The sequence below is a fragment of the Ochlerotatus camptorhynchus genome, unplaced genomic scaffold, assembly GCF_037179485.1.
Source record: "Ochlerotatus camptorhynchus isolate MF236.1 unplaced genomic scaffold, CSIRO-AGI_Acam_v1.1 ptg000015l, whole genome shotgun sequence".
NCBI classification, from domain to species: domain Eukaryota; kingdom Metazoa; phylum Arthropoda; class Insecta; order Diptera; family Culicidae; genus Ochlerotatus; species Ochlerotatus camptorhynchus.
The window spans coordinates 1,372,837-1,393,066 of NW_027040507.1; the positions used below are offsets into that span (position 1 = coordinate 1,372,837).

Below are 20,230 nucleotides of genomic sequence, written 5' to 3' on the forward strand. Positions count from 1 at the left end.
TTGCAGATCCAGCAACCCATTTCAGAATGTCTGGAGAGTCACGCCCATTCCGAGGTTTCTTTCACTTACAATAAGCCCCGCATGTATGCATCACCGTTATCAAATGGGTATTGGTGATACATACACACTTCCAGGTGCGAAAATATTCTTTTCAACCCTGCCATGTATTTAGTTTAATTTTGATATTTTTTTTTTTTAAACAAACTGCCCAAAAAAGCATAACTGTCCCATATGAATAGGAAATCAAGCAAAGATGGGACAATTATGCGAGTATCGGCAGTAAATGGAAAGCTCTCACCATATTCTGCTCTTCCGCCGTCGTTAATTGCTTCTTTTGGAATCCCTTGGAGTTTTTCTCTAACGCTTCGTTTTTCATTCCGTGCTTTACCGGCAATTTCCTTCTCTAGATCGTCCTTGGTTGGTTGGTTCTAATATGATTCCGTCTTTTTTGGTCGGTTTGATGTCCACCATCTGTTATTGAATTGCCATGGTGATCTGGGACGAGGCTCACGTCCAAAGTCGCTGGTCTACCGAGCGCTCAGTGTGCGAAAGGAGAATGAAAGAAAGACGAAAGGGATCAGTTTCAAGAAGTGACAGTTTCATCAGATTCCCCAACTAACCATACTCAAGCAAAGTAAGAATATACAAGCTATATTGCGACTATATGGTTACTTAGGTACACATATGGCGGTCAGAATGGTTCATCGGTTGCGAAGTGAAGTATTTCTGAAAGTGATGCGTAATATTTCTCAATGTTTTGATTTTATCCTAACGTTACCTCAATGCTATTTCACAGACAAGCAGACACAACACATTGAAAATTTATCATTGTAATGGGCAATACACTCAACAGATGGTTGTAGTGTGTAAACATCAAACGCTAGGGAATTGATTATGTGCACCATAAGTGGCAGTACTACCAACTAAGAAACATTTAAATTGACCGTTAAAAACGATTTTGGTGAACGTTTTAGGAGTGCTATGTCTGCTTGTATGTGATCATACCTTCACTATCGCAACTTAGGGTAATCAGCGAAAGTACTTGCATTTTTCTCAGACACTTTTGATCTAACTGCAATTACTCTCTCATACTCGAAATGTGCCACGCCCAAATTGGCACAACGACGCCCTATACGCTCTCTGACCGAAGCGCAGGGATGTCTTTCGATTAGTGCTGTGGACCAAAACAGTACTGAGCTATCTATTTGACGGATGGGCCGCAGATGCTGCTTGCAAAACCATGACATTCGTACCAAATTTTGTAGTACTGGTCACCCGGGAGCGTAGTCAAATAGTCAAATTTGACGTATGTTTCATCGTCCATGATAACACACGCCAATTTTCCACACAACAGGTTGTCATATAGGGGAAATGCAGGTAATGTCGGCCTTAGTGTCCCTAATTTGGGCCCATACATAAATTCAGCAATCGACTAAATTTTCAATAGCAACCAAAAATATCCATTTGTAACCTCCCAATAACGCGTTCATCTAGATAAAATTGATAAATAGCAGATTTTTAGCGATGGGCCCAATATTAGATCCATAGGCCAACATTAGAGACATTTCCCCTACCTTCCGAGTCCTCGGTTTAACGGATATGGCCTGTTTCTGACTCCGTTTCGGCTTCTTCTACTTCTTGAACGATTTCAGCTTGTTTCTAGCCTTGGCACGTTAGACGTTACTCTTCGATGTTCTCGATGTAGGGATAAGAGGTGGGACCATCATCATCATCATCATCTTAATTTTTCTGGAAAATGGATTAATTTTGTAAATTGTACAGCAGATTTGCGATTGATATTTACCAATATCAAATCTAGATAAAACATTCTGTTATTAGAACTACTATCAACGTTATTATTTCAATATTATTAGTGGGCTTCGTGGTCGTGCGGTTAGCGGCGTCACCCGTCGTTCAGGCGTATTGTGAGTGCCACGAAGTGAGGGTTCGATTCCCGCTCCAGCCGGTGGAACTTTTCGCTACCCGGAAATTTCCCCACTGGTCTACTGGGTGTGTTGAGTGTTGCCCGTTGTTTAGTGTTAAGTTTTCAGTCTGTACAACCTCTGGTTGAAGACGGTGTCAATTGTCTTTTTCTTTTTTATTCTGTTTTGGGACTATTTTCCTCAATTTTAACTAAAACATCTACAATGCTTATAAAACATTTGTGTTCGAACATGACAAGGTGTCTACAACCTGGAATACTCTAACTCTCTTACTAAGGAATTACATTGATTCTTTACAATGCGATCATTTTACTTTCCTCGTTATTTTGTTTCACTAATCCCAAGCAACACATATGTTCTATAACAGTTTATATAATCTTTGTATGACTGGTTTTGTTTTTAAAGCAGTTTTCTGCCTATAATCCCATATCAGTCCCATATGGATTATCGTCTCAATTGAGATAACAACGCTATCCACTATCAATTGGCATCTTCTTTCATATTATGTGATAAAATTACGGACTTTGATCATGAAAAATGTGATAACAACATCAAATCAATTTGTCCCATCAAGAAAAGTAATCGCATATCAGTCCCATGCTTAAATTAAATCGTTCAGAGGTGAATTTACAGTTCAATTTTTCGAGGTGTCATATTTTTCGCTGATATAACATAATATGGAAGCTTCAATGCAACTTATTTAAACTTAAATTTTTTTTTAAATAAATTTATTATAATTTCTCAAATATTTGCGTACACCTCGTTACTACGACTGCCATATTCTCAATGCCTAGTTTTTCAATATAGGACTAGAGTAGGCTGATAGACAGTTTACTCAATATAATTTAATTAATTTGTATTTTTTGGATTCTTCATCAAATCAATTTTAAAAATCAGTGTTCACTCGGCTGTCGACAAAAGCAGGCCACTCTCGATGTGTGCCACGCGATCGTCTGTTTTCTTGGCAGCAACCATTGTGTGGTCTTCCTCATTGTTCTTCATCAGCAGTTCTTTCGGCCGATGCATCGTCGACTTTGGAAAGCAACCGTTTCGTGATAAGTGTGTGAGTGCTGACCACGTTTTGCGTCCATTGCTGCAATGGAAGCGCTCTGCCCCCCGATGGCGTAACTACCATACAATGAAACCACTGGAAGCGGCTCCAGTTCTGATAGAGGAGGCTTTTTGGATAGCGGAAGATAAAGTGTTTGTTGTGTTGTACCTTTTGACTATAATTTTAAGATGTATTGTATAGTGACCGAGAATCCTCGGCTCTGTATAGTTAATTCGTTTAAGCCTTATCAAATAAATAAATAAATTGAAAAAAAATTAAAATGCAGTGGTTTGATTTTTTTCAGGTTCTGGATCATGGATATTCGAGTGATGCAAAATTTGAAATTTTTGCTCCAAAATACTTAAACGATTCCAAATTGGATCCTGACTAACCTCTCAAAATTTGAACCCATTTGGTGAGGAACTGAGATGGCACAAACCATTTAAAGTTTGTATGGGAATTACTATGGTAAAACCAAGATGTGTATCTGATAATGTATATCTAATAATTCACCTTATCGGTCTGCTTCAAAAACTTTCAACTGTACTTGTAGGAAATTTTCCCAGCTAGAACTTTGCTCAAGACCACTTTTTGATTAAATACAAGGATCGAAAGTTATCAATGGCTAAATGCGCTGATGTCTTATGATCATGCTCAATCAACTGCTCAGCAGGCAACATTGGTGTTTCTGGGGCGTTGAATAGGACACAAAAGTCATGGCTACTATGTCACACTGCAAAATACAGTGTTGCCTACAGAGCAGCTGCTTGATCATGTCAGAAGTTTACCAATCTCTTAAATAATTAATAACTTTTTCCTGTCTCGTTTTACATAGAAACGATCTCCAGCAAAGTTATAGCTGAGAAAATTTTCTATAAGAATGGCTATCGAACTGTTTCGCAGCTCAAAATGGAAAAAGACTAGAAGGAAATGAACAAAATGATAAAGCATTATAAAAGAAATCTTCTGCCAAAGTTCAGAGAACTTCTGCCAAAGTTTAGAGAAGATCTACCGAAATTCAGGGAAGTCTTGCCAAAGATCAGGGAACTCCTGCTGAAGTTCAGCAAAGTCCTGCCGATGTTCAGGAAAGTTCTGCCAAAGCTCAGGAAAGGGCTGTTGAAGTTCAGGGAAGTCCTTTCCTTTCAATTCTTATAAATCAGGGAAGTCCTGATGAAGTTCAGGGAACTCATGCCGAAGTTCAGGGAATGCCTGTCGAACCTCAGGGAAGTCCTTCCATAGTTCAGGGAAGGCCTGTCAATGTTCAGAGAACTCCTACTGAAGTTCAGCGAAGTCCTACCGAAGTTAAGAGAAGTTCTGCCGAAGTTCAGGGAAGTTCTGCCAAAGTGCATGGAATTATCTAATTATCTTTAACAAAACCAAGATACATCAGAATACCTTCATCAAAAAGGCTGAAATTTTCACACTTGTGAAACAACTTGTGAAAATCGAGGATCATTTTTTTTCCATGATTTCTTTTCCGTGCTGAGCACCAATGCTACCGACGCCAGGGAGGCAGTTCCCACACCTGGACCCAACATATCGTCCCATCAACTCATGAATCGAGGACCAACGGCTTTACTTCCCTTCCGAATGAAGGCGTGATTAGAGATGTTATGCCTCAGAACATACCGGTGGCGTCAACTGGGATTAAACTCAGGCCTGCTGGGGTGAGAGATGATCACGCTTACCACTACACAACCGGCGCCACTCAGCATCAATTTGATTTAAACAATATTTTATTTAGCAAAGGCAAAGGTGGTTGATTTCATAAATAGTATAATTTATCTTATTATCTTTAAAAATATCTGAATGTATCAGAATATCTTTATCAAAAAGGCTGAAATTTTTACAAAATATACTCAAATAATTGCGACACAACTTGTTAAATTTGAAGTTCAAATTGGTTTGAAAAATATATTATTGATCAACGGCAAAGGTGAATGATTTATACAATATTTGAAGCCAGAGTTCAATTTAAGTATCTACTAAGTATCTTTAAAACAAGTAAGATATTACAGAATACCTTCATCAAATTTTCGCAGGATATCCTCAAATACTTGTGAAACAACATGTGAAAATTGGGGAACCTTTTGATTTGAAAAATATTTCATTCAGCAATGGCAAAGGTGGGTGATTTCTAAAATAGTTCCATTTATCTTTAAAAAATATCCAGATATATCAGAAAACCTCCATCAAATTGGTTGAAACTTTCACATGCTATCCTTAAATTAGCTTTTTTTTCTGTTCGGGACCTAACACCACTACGACCAGTAATTTGATCTATTGTAGTATATCCCGTGCTCTTAGTTTAGTGCATGTCGTATTACTCCATCACTATTGAGAAATGATGAAGTATTCGATTTTGTTACAATTTCCACTCTTGCATTTATCGCAAGGATCCAACTCTAATTGAAAGGTTCCGCTATTTATACCCTTCGGAGTGTTGAAACACCCTCCAAAGGCGCGCCCCTTTGTCAGTCAAAATTGGATTCGTTAGCAACAAAATTAAGGAATAACACCGATAATGACCATGCATCAGGACCCTAGTCTTAACCACATCAAACTAGAGATCAACGAATAGAAGATTAGGAATCACATAGATGAAGACTAACTCATTTTTTCCGTGTTTCAAGATCATCCTCGGTGGGCAAAACTGAGTTTTGTCACTATCAACAAGGCATAAAAAGTAGAAGGGTCTGTGCCTAGGGGCACGAAAGGAAGCTTGACGTAGGACCGCTAGTGGACGGAATAAATGTGAAGAGCATTAAGTTATTTTAATTGATCAAATCAGGCATAACATTTGATAACGACACAAAAGCATTTGTAAACAAACATTCTAAGGCCCTTTACACGCAAATGATGTTGTTGGTTTGCGTGGGCGTACTTTGGTTCGCGTGTAAAGGGCCTTAGAAGGTTTGTTTACAAATGCTTTTGTGCCGTTATCAAATGTTATGCCAGAAATATCTATTATCTCAACTCTTTCCGTTTTTGAATTGTAGGCGATCCAAATTTGTAGTAATCTTTTTCAAAAAGAAAGTTGATTACGAGAATCAATCCAAATCAATTGCACCCCTGCTTCCAAGTTTGTGTGGTCGTTGGGGGCTTGTGGTTCTGAATATGGGCAAACAAGCACAGATACATTCTATTCCAACTCTTTACTGATGTAAGCTTGATGGCCCTGAAAAGGGCCGTTTTATTGAAGAGGACATCCATGGCCACTTACGCTTGGCGTGTTTAGAGTAGGTGACAGCATCACGGACCTCATTTTCCACGAACACCTTCAGCACGCCTCGTAGATCAGACCGGAGATACGTCAGACACTGCCACGGCGAGCCAGACGACGGATGGTGGTTATCTCGAAGAATTTGCGATGACGATTGGCACCTCCTTTGCCACGACCTACTGCTGCTATTGCTGACCACACCGTCCGAAGCGAAAATGAGCTGATACCAGACAGCAGCGCTGCTTTATATTTTTTAAGTTAAAGCAGAATAATGTGCAACCAAGTGGTATAAAAGCTACAAAGACTGCTCCCATTATGAGTAGTTTGCTATCAAGTAGCGACACTGGCTATTTTCTTTTTGCATACACGGCGAATGAAAACGACCCAAATTTGAGTTTAGTTCACTCATAATCGCCAAAAGTGTAGGAACTCAGCGATGAGTAAATTTGTCTCATGATTTCCTGTGGAGAACCTAAAAAATCTGCCAGAAAATGAGGAAATTGACGAAAATTTTATTCAGTCTCGGAGTAGTACCAATAGACTGAGTGAATCCAATCTTTACTTTTCTCAAATTCAGGAATTTTTCCCTGGAAAATCATGGAAAAACCTGGGAAAAAATAAGGCAAACTTACTCATCGCTGAGTTCCTGCACTTTATTTCTTATTTCTGAGATAACTAAACTCAAATTTGGGTCGTTCTCATTCGCCGTGATAGATATCGGCGTCTGTGGTTAGCGTGATTACCTCTCACCCCAGCAGGCCTGGGTCCAATCTCAGTCGGCGCCACCGGCATGTTCTAAGGCATAACATCTCTGGGAGCTGCCTCCCTGGCGTCGGTAGCATTAGAGCTCAGTATGGAAAACAAATCTCGCGTCACTTTTCAATAGGTCCTATCTACATTGATCGATTCTCTTCATCGACACTCTCTTTCGTAAATATTCGGCTTCACAAATGTTGATCAACAATAGAAAAGAGCCCATCAGCATTTGTAAACAAACCGTTCCAAAGCCCTTTACTCTTAAAGCGAAGGCCACCCACACAAACCAACACCATCATCGGATAGGGGAAACTTCTACCTACAAGATGTTGGTGTTGGTTTTTGTGAGCGGCTTTCGATTTGTGAGGCTTTGGAACGGATTGTTTACAAATGCTGATGGGCCCTATTCTATTGTTGATCCAGAAATGTTTCCTGCCGTCTTCGTCGAATTAGATGCTAGATTGTTGCTTCTTCCATCGAATAACATGAGCATTTTGTGTGGTTGGTGGTTCTGAATATGGACAAACAGGCAGATGAATTCTATTCCTACTCTTTTCTGTAATAAGATTGGTGGCCCTGAAAAGAGCCGTTTTGTTTCCAATGTTGGTGATGATTTACCTCCGAAACCAAACAGAGTGCGTCTCTGTCACTTCAAAAACGTAGATGACATCCATGGCCGCTTTCGCTTGGCGTGTTTAGTGTAGGTGACAGCATCACGGATCTCATTTTTCAGGAACACCTTCAGCACACCTCGTAAATCAAACCGTAGATACGTCAGACACCGCCACGGCGAGCCAGACGACGGATGGTGGTTATCTCGAAGAATTTGCGTTTGGTTCTGAACATGGCTCCCTATTCGCACGCGCCCGAGGATCGGAGGCGAATGCCACTTCGACTTGTTTCGTCTACTTACTACTCTCTGACGACTGTGCTGGGGAAGCAGCATATGCATGTAGGTAATTGGTGGATTTGTTAGTTAATTCGACACTTTTGGACAATGCTGGACATTTACCAGTTTTTCAATAGTTTCTTGTTGAAAATCAACATTTGGAAGCATTGTACTTAATGCGTAGCCATATTACTGATCGATTGGTGATAAAGTTATTGAAATTGGACCAGGGGCAGCTGAGTTATTAACGTTCAAAATCTTTCTTAGTTTGTTACATGTTCCATTTTCGGTTTTCACAAAGTGTACCCCCATATAGAAATCAAAGACGTAGTCCTACGTCAAAAGTTACAAGGACTAAGATGTGTTCCTTGGATTACTGAAAAATCCTGTTCCCCTAGTTTGAATTAGTTAGGACTAGGAATCGGTGGTAGATCTTACATCGTGTGTAAACGTCAACTGCAAAAGAATTGACTATGCGTGCCTCAGGTGGCAGTACTATCAACTAAGATACTTTTAAATTGACCGTTAAATGCTTGTTCGATTAACAACTTGCGATTGCTATGTTTGCTTGTCTGTGACGCATAGATGATCCGTTTTCAATTATCGATAATTTTCGCAAAATATTTCGAATTGAAATACTAAAAGATATCTTACATCAATTATTGCGAATGAAGATCGTCAAGCGCGAGCTTGATCCTGCTGACGGTGCTGATGGTTTTTCTTGCTAATTCATTCAAGAATCGCCCCCAATGTTGCCAGATATACCTATTTATCGGTATTTCCAAACTAGATACCGATATACAAATAAGGTTCCACAGAATACCGATTTTTGAGATTTTATACCGATTTATACGGATTATTTTTTTAAATAATCAAAATTATTATTGCCTGCCCGCGCTTTAATTTTGGAGAAAATTTGTGTTAGACACTTGTATCTTTTTGAATACCTCATATTTTTTTAGCCTTCTAAATTCTAAAAAATCATCTCTAAATACGCCTTTTGCTTGATACTCTTTTGACTAATGATTGCATTTCCTCCTTTTGATTGACTACCGATCAGTCGAGAATTAGTCGAAGGCTCTTTTCGGTAGTTCATAGGAAATCGAGAAATATTTTCTAAACATTATTTAACTTCCAGAAGTTTTTATTCATTTTTAAACTTTCCCTGGAATTTTCTTCCACTTTACCTTGGAAGCATCTTCAGCCTTCGCTCGGATGATTCTTTCATCTTCTACCGCCAGTTTTTTTTAAACTTTCCCGGAACTTCAAGGATGCTATCAGATTTTATTGCGAATCCACTCTAGCTGCAGGAACATTTAAGAAGTTCTTAAAATTCAGAAAAGTCCAGACTTTTGTGTAAGTTTCGATAAATTAAACACAGTTTCATTACCTTCTGATAAAATTCGAAAACCCGGAAATTTAAGAAAAGTCCAGCGAACTCAAGTGAACTTAAGGAAACATCATCAATATTTTGGAAACTTTAGTGAAGCTCAGAGAACATCAGGACAGATCAATTAATTTCAATGAAATTGCTGAAATTATAAAGGAGATCCAAGAAACTCAGGCAATTTCCGAAAACTTCAGCAATGTCCTGAGGGGCACATGCAAATTTAGGAAACGTAAGGGAAGTTACATTTTAAATGACAGTGTTGATAACTTTTAAAAATTAAAAAAAAAATTAGGATGATCAGAGAACTTCAATGCTGATGTTACAATAAATAAAAAAAAAAGTCCAGAGGCCTTCAAAGATGATTGGAGATATTTCGTTAGTCTTATTACAATCAGGGAAGTTCCGAGCGCTTTGAGGATGACCAGAGAACTCCAAAAACATCCCCTAATTTCAGGAAAATTACAAGAACTTTTGAGGAATTTCGAGGAATTATAGAATATTTTTAAGTGCATTTCAGGAATGTTCCGAAAACTTCACGGATGTTTTATGAATATCAGGAAAATTTTCTGGATCAATAGAACATCCCCCAGGTATCTCTTTCTTCTGGAATCATTTCCTTGTTTCAATCGACTATTCCGTAAGCGCTCTGGCTTCTGACTTTCTTCAGATGTTTCTTGCAATCTACCTTAGGGAGTTTCTGCCAAAAAATGCACCATTTTTATCCGTGTGTAAAAATTGATGAAAATCTGGGTATAACTAGTTTGGAGTGAATTGTTTACATGTGCAAAATGTTATAACAATCGGTTCAGTGGTTATTGAGATGTCATCGAAACAAGAAGAAAATCGCCGGAGAAGTCTGCGCGCCGTCGGAAGACAACTGGGAATCACCCATACAACTGTGTCTCGGGTGGTTAAATCGTTTAAGGTGTCCCAGACGACAGAGCGGTGGGCTGGAAGTGGAAGAAAATCGAAGACAGCTGACCCTGTGAAGACCCGGAAGGTGTTGGATTATTTCAAGCGTAATCCGAACCTTTCGATTCGCGACGCGGCTCTGAAGGCAAAATGTTCCGCCTGGTTCGTTCAGCAAACCATGAAACGAGCTGGGCTTCGTGTATTCAAGCTCCGGAAGGCACCGAACCGGCGTGATCAACAAAACACGGCGGCCAAATCCCGCGCAAGGAAGCTGTATCGAGAATGGTTAACGAAACCGATGTGTGTGGTTATGGATGACGAAACCTACATCAAGGCAGACACAAAGCAGATACCGGGGATGAAGTTCTACGTTGCCAAATCACGGTTTGATGTCCCGAAAGACATAAGGAAGAAGAAAGTCGACAAATTTGCCAAAAAATACTTGCTCTGGCAGGCCATATGCCAATGCGGTAAACTGAGTAAACCGTACATCACAATGGGTACCATAAACAGCGAAATTTACCGCACCGAGTGCCTCCAGAAGCGTCTGTTGCCCTTCCTGCGGTCCCACGGAGGTGAGACTTTATTTTGGCTGGACCTGGCATCATGCCATTACGCGTGATCGACGTTGGATTGGTACAGAGACAATAACGTTGTTTTTGTACCAAAAACCGCCAACCCCCGAAAATTCACCAGAGATTCGTCCGGTGAAAAGATTTTGGGCCATAATGAAGGCCAAAGCTCGAAAATCAGCCAAGGTGTTTAAGAACGAGCTGGAGTTGAAGAAAGAATGGATGAAAGTGACCAAAAAGGTCGGCTCCACCATTGCACAAAATATAATTAGGGGTCTTAAGGAAAAGGTGTGGGCTATCAGCGATGGAAAGGAAATTGAATAAAGTAATTATGCCGAAACATAATCCATATGTATTAGTTCATTACCTGAAAGTTTCAAGAAAATCCGATTTAAAATAAATTTTTGGCGAACACTTTTGTCTGGTGCATTTTTTCTTATTCTTCAACCTGGAGCATTCTTACGCACAGATACATGCAAAAGCCAGTTGATTGCTTAGCAAATCAAAATCTAATACTTGGAACTGCGTTACAAAAAAAATGGTTTGCATTGAAATAATGCATTTTACAGGTATTTTGTCTACGGAGGACAGTCTTGTAAGCGGTCACCGTAGTCGACACATTTTCTGTGATAATCGACTGCCTTTGCCTCCGACACAAGCAAAACGAGCTATCATAGTACAGTACCAAACTCAAATGTCATTTGACAGGCTCTGTCATACGACACTGTCGGCGAAGACCGTCACGAATGTATGTATTTTAGTTTTTTTTCTCATAATAAAGGTGTATTCAGACTTGAGCGAGAGCGAGAGTAGCGGAGCGGACTTCGGGTATTCGAGTGCGTTCGGCTCTCTGAAGATGGCTTGATTGCTACCACGCCACAGCGGGCTTCAAAAAATACGTTCCCGACGATATTTTTCTAGCTCCGCTTGGCGGAAATTCTTGCTCTCTCACTATCTCTGCATAGCATCGGCCGAAGAGAACGAGAATTGACAACATAACAAAATAGGTAGGTACTGCATGACTGCCGGAGTAAGTCGATATCCCTTTTCTTTCATTGCACGCGCAGCTCAGCTGCGGTGCTATTTAGATGGAGGAGTGAGCAGCTTAGCTACTTCTGCATGCTACTATGAAGAGGCTAGCATCCGTGTCTATTATGTTGTAAGAACCAGTGTTACGAATGGGCAAAGGGGAGCACGGGCCACTCACCGGCTCTTATCATTTCTTAACACTTCAAAAGACGATCTTAGAAATTTAGGAAATAAATACAAACATTAGCAAAGTCCTGCAAATTTCAAAGAACTTCGTGAACTTCAGAATCATTTAATAACATTCACAATACAACACTAAATTTCTTAACAAATTTCGGAAGTTCTGCTTATATCTTACAATTCGATAAGCTTCTCAAAGGTTTGCATCTTTGAAAATTATTGAGTATTTATGATGTTTGCTGAATTAAAAAAAAAAGTTTCAAAACACATGTGAAATACACAAAATTAAAGTGAATTGTTTTAAACTCTTCTGAGGCTTACAAAAATGTTTTGAAGTCCACAGATGTAATTATTCCAAAGACCTTCAATTCATTCATTAGCACTCTTCTGGTGGATAAGTTAGTTCAATAGCTCAAATCGTGCGTCTTAGATATTCTGATAAAATAACAGGATGATCAGGAATTTTTCCACAGACCTTAAAGTGATCAAATACCTGCATAATGTTCTCATGATAGTTTGGCAATTCTTCTAGTCGATTCGGTATTATTCTGCAGATTTCTAATTATTCGATAGATAACATCATGAATCAAAGATATTCTATCAAGATAGTTGGTTGATCAGGCATTATTCCAAAGACCTGCTATAGATCAAATACCAGCATAATGTTTTCTGGGTATTTTGGCACTTCTTCTGGTTAATTAGTAATAATGCTGGAGATCTTTAATTGTTATGTAGATCAAATAATGCTTCTAAGATATTCTTGCAAGAAAGACGGTTGATCAGGAATTATTTCAAAGACTTTCAATTGATCTAATACCTGCATACTATTCTCTGGGTGTTTTGGAAATTCTTCTGGTAGGGGAAATGGGTCTAATGTTGGCCTATAGATCTAAGATTGGGATCATCACTAAAAATCTGCTATTTATCATTTTTATTTAGATGAAAGCGTCATTGGGGCGGTTCTAATGGATGTTTTTGGTCGCTATTGAAAATTTCTGCAGATTTCTTGTTGATCAATAAATCAAAGCATGCCTCTTAGATATTTTTTGATGTAAATCGGATGATCAGGAATTATTCCAAAGACCTTCAATTCATCAATTACCTGTTCTCAGGGATTTTTGTTAATCCTTCTGGTTGAGAAGTTATTATTCTGCAGATCTCTAATTGTTATGTGGATCAAACCTTGCACTTAAGATATTCTTGCAAGAAAGTCGGTTGATAAGGACTTATTGCAAAGAGCTTTAATTGATCAAATACCAGCATAATGTTCTCTGGGCATTTTTGAAATTCTTCCTATTGATAAGTTATTAATCTACAGATTTCTAATTACACAAGTTTACAAAAAAACTTAAATCTTTGGCTAATGATTCTTATGTAAATCATGCGCTGAATCAAAAAATGTGGTCGAAAAAATCTCAGTAGAATAGTTTTCGAGATACAACTAAAAAATGAAAATTGACTTTAAAAAAGTGTGTTTACTAATATACAAATATTTCCGGTTTTAATGCGACTATATCAATTATTTTAACGCCTAAATAAAGGTCAGACTATTGTCTTTCGATCAACTGAAAATCAATTGCTACTGAGATTAGTGTTATTGTTCTTATTAATATTTTTTTACCTGCGATTTGCCTTCCTTCAAATAACAACTGAAGTGCGGTAAAAAATCGGTAGAACTGTTTCAAACACACCGTTGGTACTTGAGCGAACGGCGTTCATCTCTTTTTGTCAGTGGTGGCGGGGGGAGTGGGGAGACACCCCTCACCATCCCTCTCCAAAGGGGGAGTTTGGTAAAGAGAGATGATAAACCGATTTGTACCTCCCTAAAAAGTTGTCCTAGCTCGCTACCTACTATCTATATGCAAATTTTCACACTGCCGTACTCTAAACGAAACTATCAATTCTTTACTTTCTCCTATACAATCGTATAAAAATTACGACTTTTGTCTGTTATTTGAAATTAGCATCTTCAAATATAAATTAATAGTTTGTTTATTTATTTATTTTTTCCATTTTTCTAAGAAAAATTTAATTTCTGCTAAGTTTTTAAGCAGTGTAAATACATATACACGGCTGGTAACGAATCACTGTTTAGTGACTTGGTCTTTTTTTTCAAGTCAATCACTAAAAAGTCTCTTTTTTTAAGGCCAGATCTCTAAAGTAACTTTTTCTTATGATGAGTCACTAATTTAAACTTTTTTAAACGAGAATTTATTTCAAGATTGATCATTCTTCTGAATAGGTCTACATTTTGTCCTATTTTTTGAACAATTTGAAGTTGACGACCTTGTATAGAGTTTTACGTTTAATCGTTCTTCTCTTTCTACAGGGTGTTCACTCATTTGGCTAAATAAAGTTCCCTGAGTTTTCCAGGTTTTTCCATAACTTTGGCGGATAATTTCCAGGTTTATAATACGAATGCTATTTATGAAATGTGTTAAAAATATGTTTTAACGCAAACGTTCTGAAGACATGACAATTAGTTTTAAAGAAACAGCTTTAATATTAAATCCATTAAATGTTGAAGTTGAACACTTACTTCATTTTAGTAAGTCTAAGATCACAACATTTTTAATGCCTTGACGTTTCGTATTAACAAAAATGAAGAAACTTTAATGAAGTTCTATTGATATCAGAAAAGCTAGATTTAGAGATCTTTGGGGAATTACAGAGATCTTAAGGGAAAGTCCCCGAAACTTTAAAAATCTTTAAGGGTGAGTTTAGACAAATTCACGATAGTTCCATGATGTGCTGAAATAAAATCGAGAACCTTCAAGATGTTCCGAAAGATTCATTAAAGAGACGTTCACAAAATTTATGAAAACTTCAAAAATATTTCAGGAACTTCATAGAAATCCAGAGAATTCCAGGGATGTTTAAGGGTGCTTACTAAAATTCCATTTATTTTAAAGCAGAACCGAGATCTTCATTAGAGTTGAGAGTTTTATGGAAGCTCTGAGAACATCAAGACAGATCAGAGAATAAAGAGCAGTTCTAAAAATTTTAAGGAAATTGCAGAAACCGTAATTTACGGAAACTTCGGATTGCTCAGAGAAAATTTCTGGAACGCAATAAAAATTATAGGAACATCCGGAAAATGTGAGAGTGTTTCAAAGGTGTTATTTAATAGAAATTTCAAGATCTACAAAAATTCGAAAATTAAATTAAGTTGATTAGAGGACATCAACGAGGTTCCATTAATAAAAAAAGTCGAGAACTATTAGCAAGCACCGATATTCTAAAGATATTCCAGAGAACTTCTAAGATATTTATTTATTTATTTTTAGATTGATTCAATGAAGTTTCGAGTACTTCAAGAACGATCAGATAACATCAGAAAAATCACATTAACTTAAGGAAATTCGCAGCGACTTGCAAGGAGTTCCATAGAATTATGGGATATTCCGATAATTCTATGATTGATCCGAAAACTTTACAAGCTTCAGGGAATTATAAATATATATTCTAGAAAATTTATCGGAACATTTGAACATTTTAGAGAAGTTAAGGTAAGCATAGAAAAATTCTGGGATGTCCAGGATTTCCAGGGAAAATAAGTGATTTAAGGAAAAGTTCCGTGAGCGTTTATAAACTTTATAAAATATAAGGAAAATTGTTGAACTTAAAGGCAATTAAATCAGTTTCAGTAAAACGGTGGGTTCATTAAAAAATACTTAGTTAACACTTTTTTTTAAAGTGAAATTTCATTTTTATAGTTCTAGTTTTCTGTAAACTAGTGATATTCAAAAAATCAAATCAATTTTGTTAGAAAATCCGGTGATCAGGAATTATTCCAAAGACCATAAGTTGATCAAATACAGAACAGGAAATAGAATATTAAGTCAACACATTAACAGAACTCAACCAAACTATGTACCAAAATATTTTTAGATTGTATTCATTTTTCCGGCTATTTACCGGTTACTTTTCGGTTCTCCGGTATTGCCGGTTGGGTGGCCTCCCTACAGATTATTATTATTATTATTATTATTATTCTTGATCTACCGACTTTCTTGCAAGAATATCTTAGAGGAATGATTTGAGCTATTGAACAATATGAGATCTTCAGAATAATTACTTATCCACCAGAAGAGTGCTTATGAATGAATTGAAGGTCTTTGGAATAATTACATCTGTGGACTTCAAAACATTCTTGTAAGCCTCAGAAGAGTTCAAAACAATTCACTTTAATTTTGTGTATTTCACATGTGTTTTGAAACTTTTTTTTTTAATTCAGCAAACATCATAAATACTCAATAATTTTCAAAGATGCAAAACCTTTGAGAAGCTTGTCGAATTGTAAGATATAAGCAGAACTTCCGAAATTTGTTAAGAAATTTAGTGTTGTATTGTGAATGTTATTAAATGTTTCTGAAGTTCACGAAGTTCTTTGAAATTTGCAGGACTTTGCTAATGTTTGTATTTATTTCCTAAATTTCTAAGATCGTCTTTTGAAGTGTACAGAAATGATAAGAGCCGGCGAGTGGCCCGTGCTCCCCTTTGCCCATTCGTAACACTGGTTCTTACAACATAATAGACACGGATGCTAGCCTCTTCATAGTAGCATGCAGAAGTAGCTAAGCTGCTCACTCCTCCATCTAAATAGCACCGCAGCTGAGCTGCGCGTGCAATGAAAGAAAAGGGATATCGACTAACTCCGGCAGTCATGCAGTACCTACCTATTTTGTTATGTTGTCAATTCTCGTTCTCTTCGGCCGATGCTATGCAGAGATAGTGAGAGAGCAAGAATTTCCGCCAAGCGGAGCTAGAAAAATATCGTCGGGAACGTATTTTTTGAAGCCCGCTGTGGCGTGGTAGCAATCAAGCCATCTTCAGAGAGCCGAACGCACTCGAATACCCGAAGTCCGCTCCGCTACTCTCGCTCTCGCTCAAGTCTGAATACACCTTAAGAGCTGCTGATGTTGTACTTGTGTGAGTTCTGAAAATAACAAGCAATGATGTCATAGAAATAACATTTCTGATCAGAAATGGTTTAATTTACATCAAATTGAGGAATTAGAACGAAATCACTCATGTCCTATGATAGTTATTTGATAATTTTCTTTTTGCTCGAATGTTATTTTACCGGTTGTGTTGTGTGAGAGAGACGACGGTGGAGTATGAGTGTACGAATAAAAACAGACTGTCGCACACGACAACGAAGCGAGAGTAGTAAAAAACGTCAACTGTTTCAACCCCTGACGGAGGAAATGTTCCTAACAATATTTTGAAACGATCTAAGGGAGTAAAATATGACCTTCCATACGAAATACTTGTGTAATTGATGAGCAAAGTTAGCGACCACTATGATTGTGGTCCTAAAATGAATCTTAGAAAATGGTTTTCAGAAAATTTAAACAATAAATCAATCTTGTAAAAATTGCTTTTTATTTTTTCGATTGAGCGCTGCGTTATTTTGTAAAAAATCCATGAAGTGAGTCATTCCAATCCGATCCACTTTTACCTTAATGCTTGATCTTTCATTTTCTTAAACTTTTCTAATCAAATCAGATTGCAGTTTGATTTAAGCATTTGGTAATTTAAAAGGATATCGGATCAGCTTGTGGTTGCTTGAGCCTACTGTAGGAATAATGTGTAGTCTAATTATAACGAAAAGTATATATTTTAAAAAATCATAATAATAAATAGTTCCTTCGCTTTGAAGCTCCTCTTGCTTAAAAGTACCAAGCAAGCAGTTCGTCCGCACTCGCATTAACGAAGTAGCGCGAGCTTTTGGATTCGTTCGGAAAACAGATCCACGCTGATCTGGCATTCGGTATTTATCATGCTCATAAAAATAAAAGAAATCCGATCGATGAGGCTTCCGAAGAGTATGGTCCACTTTGATCGATTAGGGTTGCACCGTGATAGAGCGTATCGTGTTTTGCGAGAGCAGTGAAAGAGAGATAGCTCTGAAACAGCCCAAGCATCACATAAGTTCTATAACAGTTTATTTAACCATAATGACCCTGATGAAGACTGCACATTGTAGTCGAAACACGTATCTGTCATGGATACCAAAATTAATTAAGTGGAATTAAATGGAAGATAACCTTTTTTGCTGTTATACAATGAAACTAGAAAAATATGTTCCACTCATTGCAAAAATATGTCAAATCTGTATATTTTCATAAAATCTGTAATCTTTATACACATATAGGTATCTGTATCAAATTATTGAGAAAAATCTGTAAGATTACAGATAAATCTGTACTGCTTTACGAGGCGCGCAAAATGTGGTAAATGTGGTGTTTACAACTGAGCGGATTTGCTAGCGCTAGTATACTACCACTGTGCAAAAAGTAGCCAACATAATGTAAACAGGGCATCAGCGTCTGCCAGCATGAGCGCTAGCAAATCCGCACAGATGTAAACACTCCAAAAGCGATTCCCATATCCGAATAGGTATTCACGTGTTCTTTCTGGCACATGCATCATCCTTTTTTCTTTAACCAAGGGGTGCGTCAATATTAATAATGATATGGTTTACACAATATCCAACGATAATAACGCGGAACTTTCATTAATTTATTTGTTACTATCAATGCTTAATCCCTTCACAGAGTAATAAAAAGAATAATGACCCGTGCTTATTTAATTGTACAAAAACGGTCTTCTCGCTGAGGTGATGGGGTACCGGGCTTACCAACAGTTCCCCTCAATCTATCCCTTGTCACAGCCTTTACCCGGTAGCCAATGTGTAATCCCCTCGATATTGGATCACTGTTTTCCTATCGCTAATCCTGATTGCTTTTCTGTTTTCAATTTGTCTCCCTTCCCCGCCCACAGGTGAACATCCGGAGCCGATGCAACACGGCGGCCAGCTGAGGATAGGTGACCCACTGCACGTGTTCGTCTTTGTAATCATCACGCTGCTGCTGGGTGGCCGATGAAGGAGGTGATCGTCGCTACAGTCAGCCGAGAGCAGCACCAGCAGCATCCAACCGGAAAGGAAAATCGATTTCGAGTGCGACAAAACCGGAACAATACAAGTGGCACATCGGCACATATAATGGGACCCCCCTTCCGTTATGCTTCAATGAGATCCTGGAGTAACATCGATTAAATCTAGAGTCGACGGGACGACGTGACGTTTAGAGTGCAGCTGCCAGGGAACAAGTGGGGGACGGTGGGAATTAAAGATACTGAATGTGCGATGTTTGCTTGAGTATCCCAAACAGCACACTTGCATCGAAATTAGTTGCTGCAACTTGATTGTGACTGGAATAAGTTGCACAAAAGTATCCACAATAATTTTATTGTTCAGTGTCAAGTGTGCTGCTAGGGATGTGTGCGCATGGATGGCTGTGTCGGAAGTATCTCGAACAATGGAAACGATAATTTAATTATCACAATCACCAGGTATAGTTGAAATTAATTAAGTCAGTGGGTATGAACGAGTTAGGTAGATAATGTGGATCCATTGAATGAAACTGAAAAAGGGGCGACTGGTGTGTATGGTGGGACGGTGGTGGAGATTAAGTTGCACTTAACAGTGGCGTTGATCACGGTAGTGCTCTAATCCATTGGAAAATCGTTGGAACTTTTGCTGTTTTCTGAGCAAATGTATCGTGCAATTTTTAATTCGCAAAAAGTTCATATATATGACCAAAATTTCTACAATTAAAAAAAAAATAAGTGTTAATTTTAAACAGTTTAACAGTTTGCATTTTTCATGAGCCTTTTTTATAATGTCGAACAGAGACATTTTGAGCCAACTTCTGTGAATACAACAGTATGTTATTTTCGCCTAGAGGGCACATATTGAAACCTGATATTCTTCAAGTAAAATTCATCAAACATGTTTAGTTTCACAGTGAGTAGGATTTTTTTTACTTGTGTGCTTTGTACAACGGCGCGAGTACTGAAAGGTTAACAAAATCATTTCCGATAATGGTTTCTCATATTTTTTGGGCCATACAACCATGGATCTGATGACACTTGAAGTCAACTTAAAAGATCATGGTTTGTAACTGTCCTGGTTTTGTATTTACAAGAAATCTGGAGTTAAATATACCAATGGAAACTATGAGTCGATAATTATTGCGACACTTTAGACTGATTGGTAAATCGGCCATAGTTATCGAAATGAAACCAAATTGGAACAGTAGTTCAGTACAAAGGGTTTCCCAGAATTTCTACGCACGATTTAAAAAAAAAACGATAACGTAACTCTGTTTAAATCAAATTCGATTTTTATTTTCTAACAGTTTAACGTAGAAAATCCGAGATCCGATCAGTCGTAAGCCAAGGAGCGGATTTTTGATCTCACACACAGATGCCTT

The 20,230-nt window shown here is 37.9% G+C and overlaps 1 protein-coding gene across 1 annotated transcript in view; it reads left to right on the top strand.

Moving 5' to 3' along the window:
• The window catches only part of LOC135702002 (zwei Ig domain protein zig-8-like), a 213,237-nt gene extending 194,126 nt beyond the window's left edge, over positions 1–19,111 (top strand). Inside the window, exon 8 of the mRNA XM_065222952.1 lies at positions 18,735–19,111. Within this exon, the coding sequence (XP_065079024.1) occupies positions 18,735–18,838 (104 nt within the window). The 3' untranslated portion in view covers positions 18,839–19,111. The remainder of the gene's footprint in view (positions 1–18,734) is intronic.
• Positions 19,112–20,230: the final 1,119 nt, after the last annotated feature.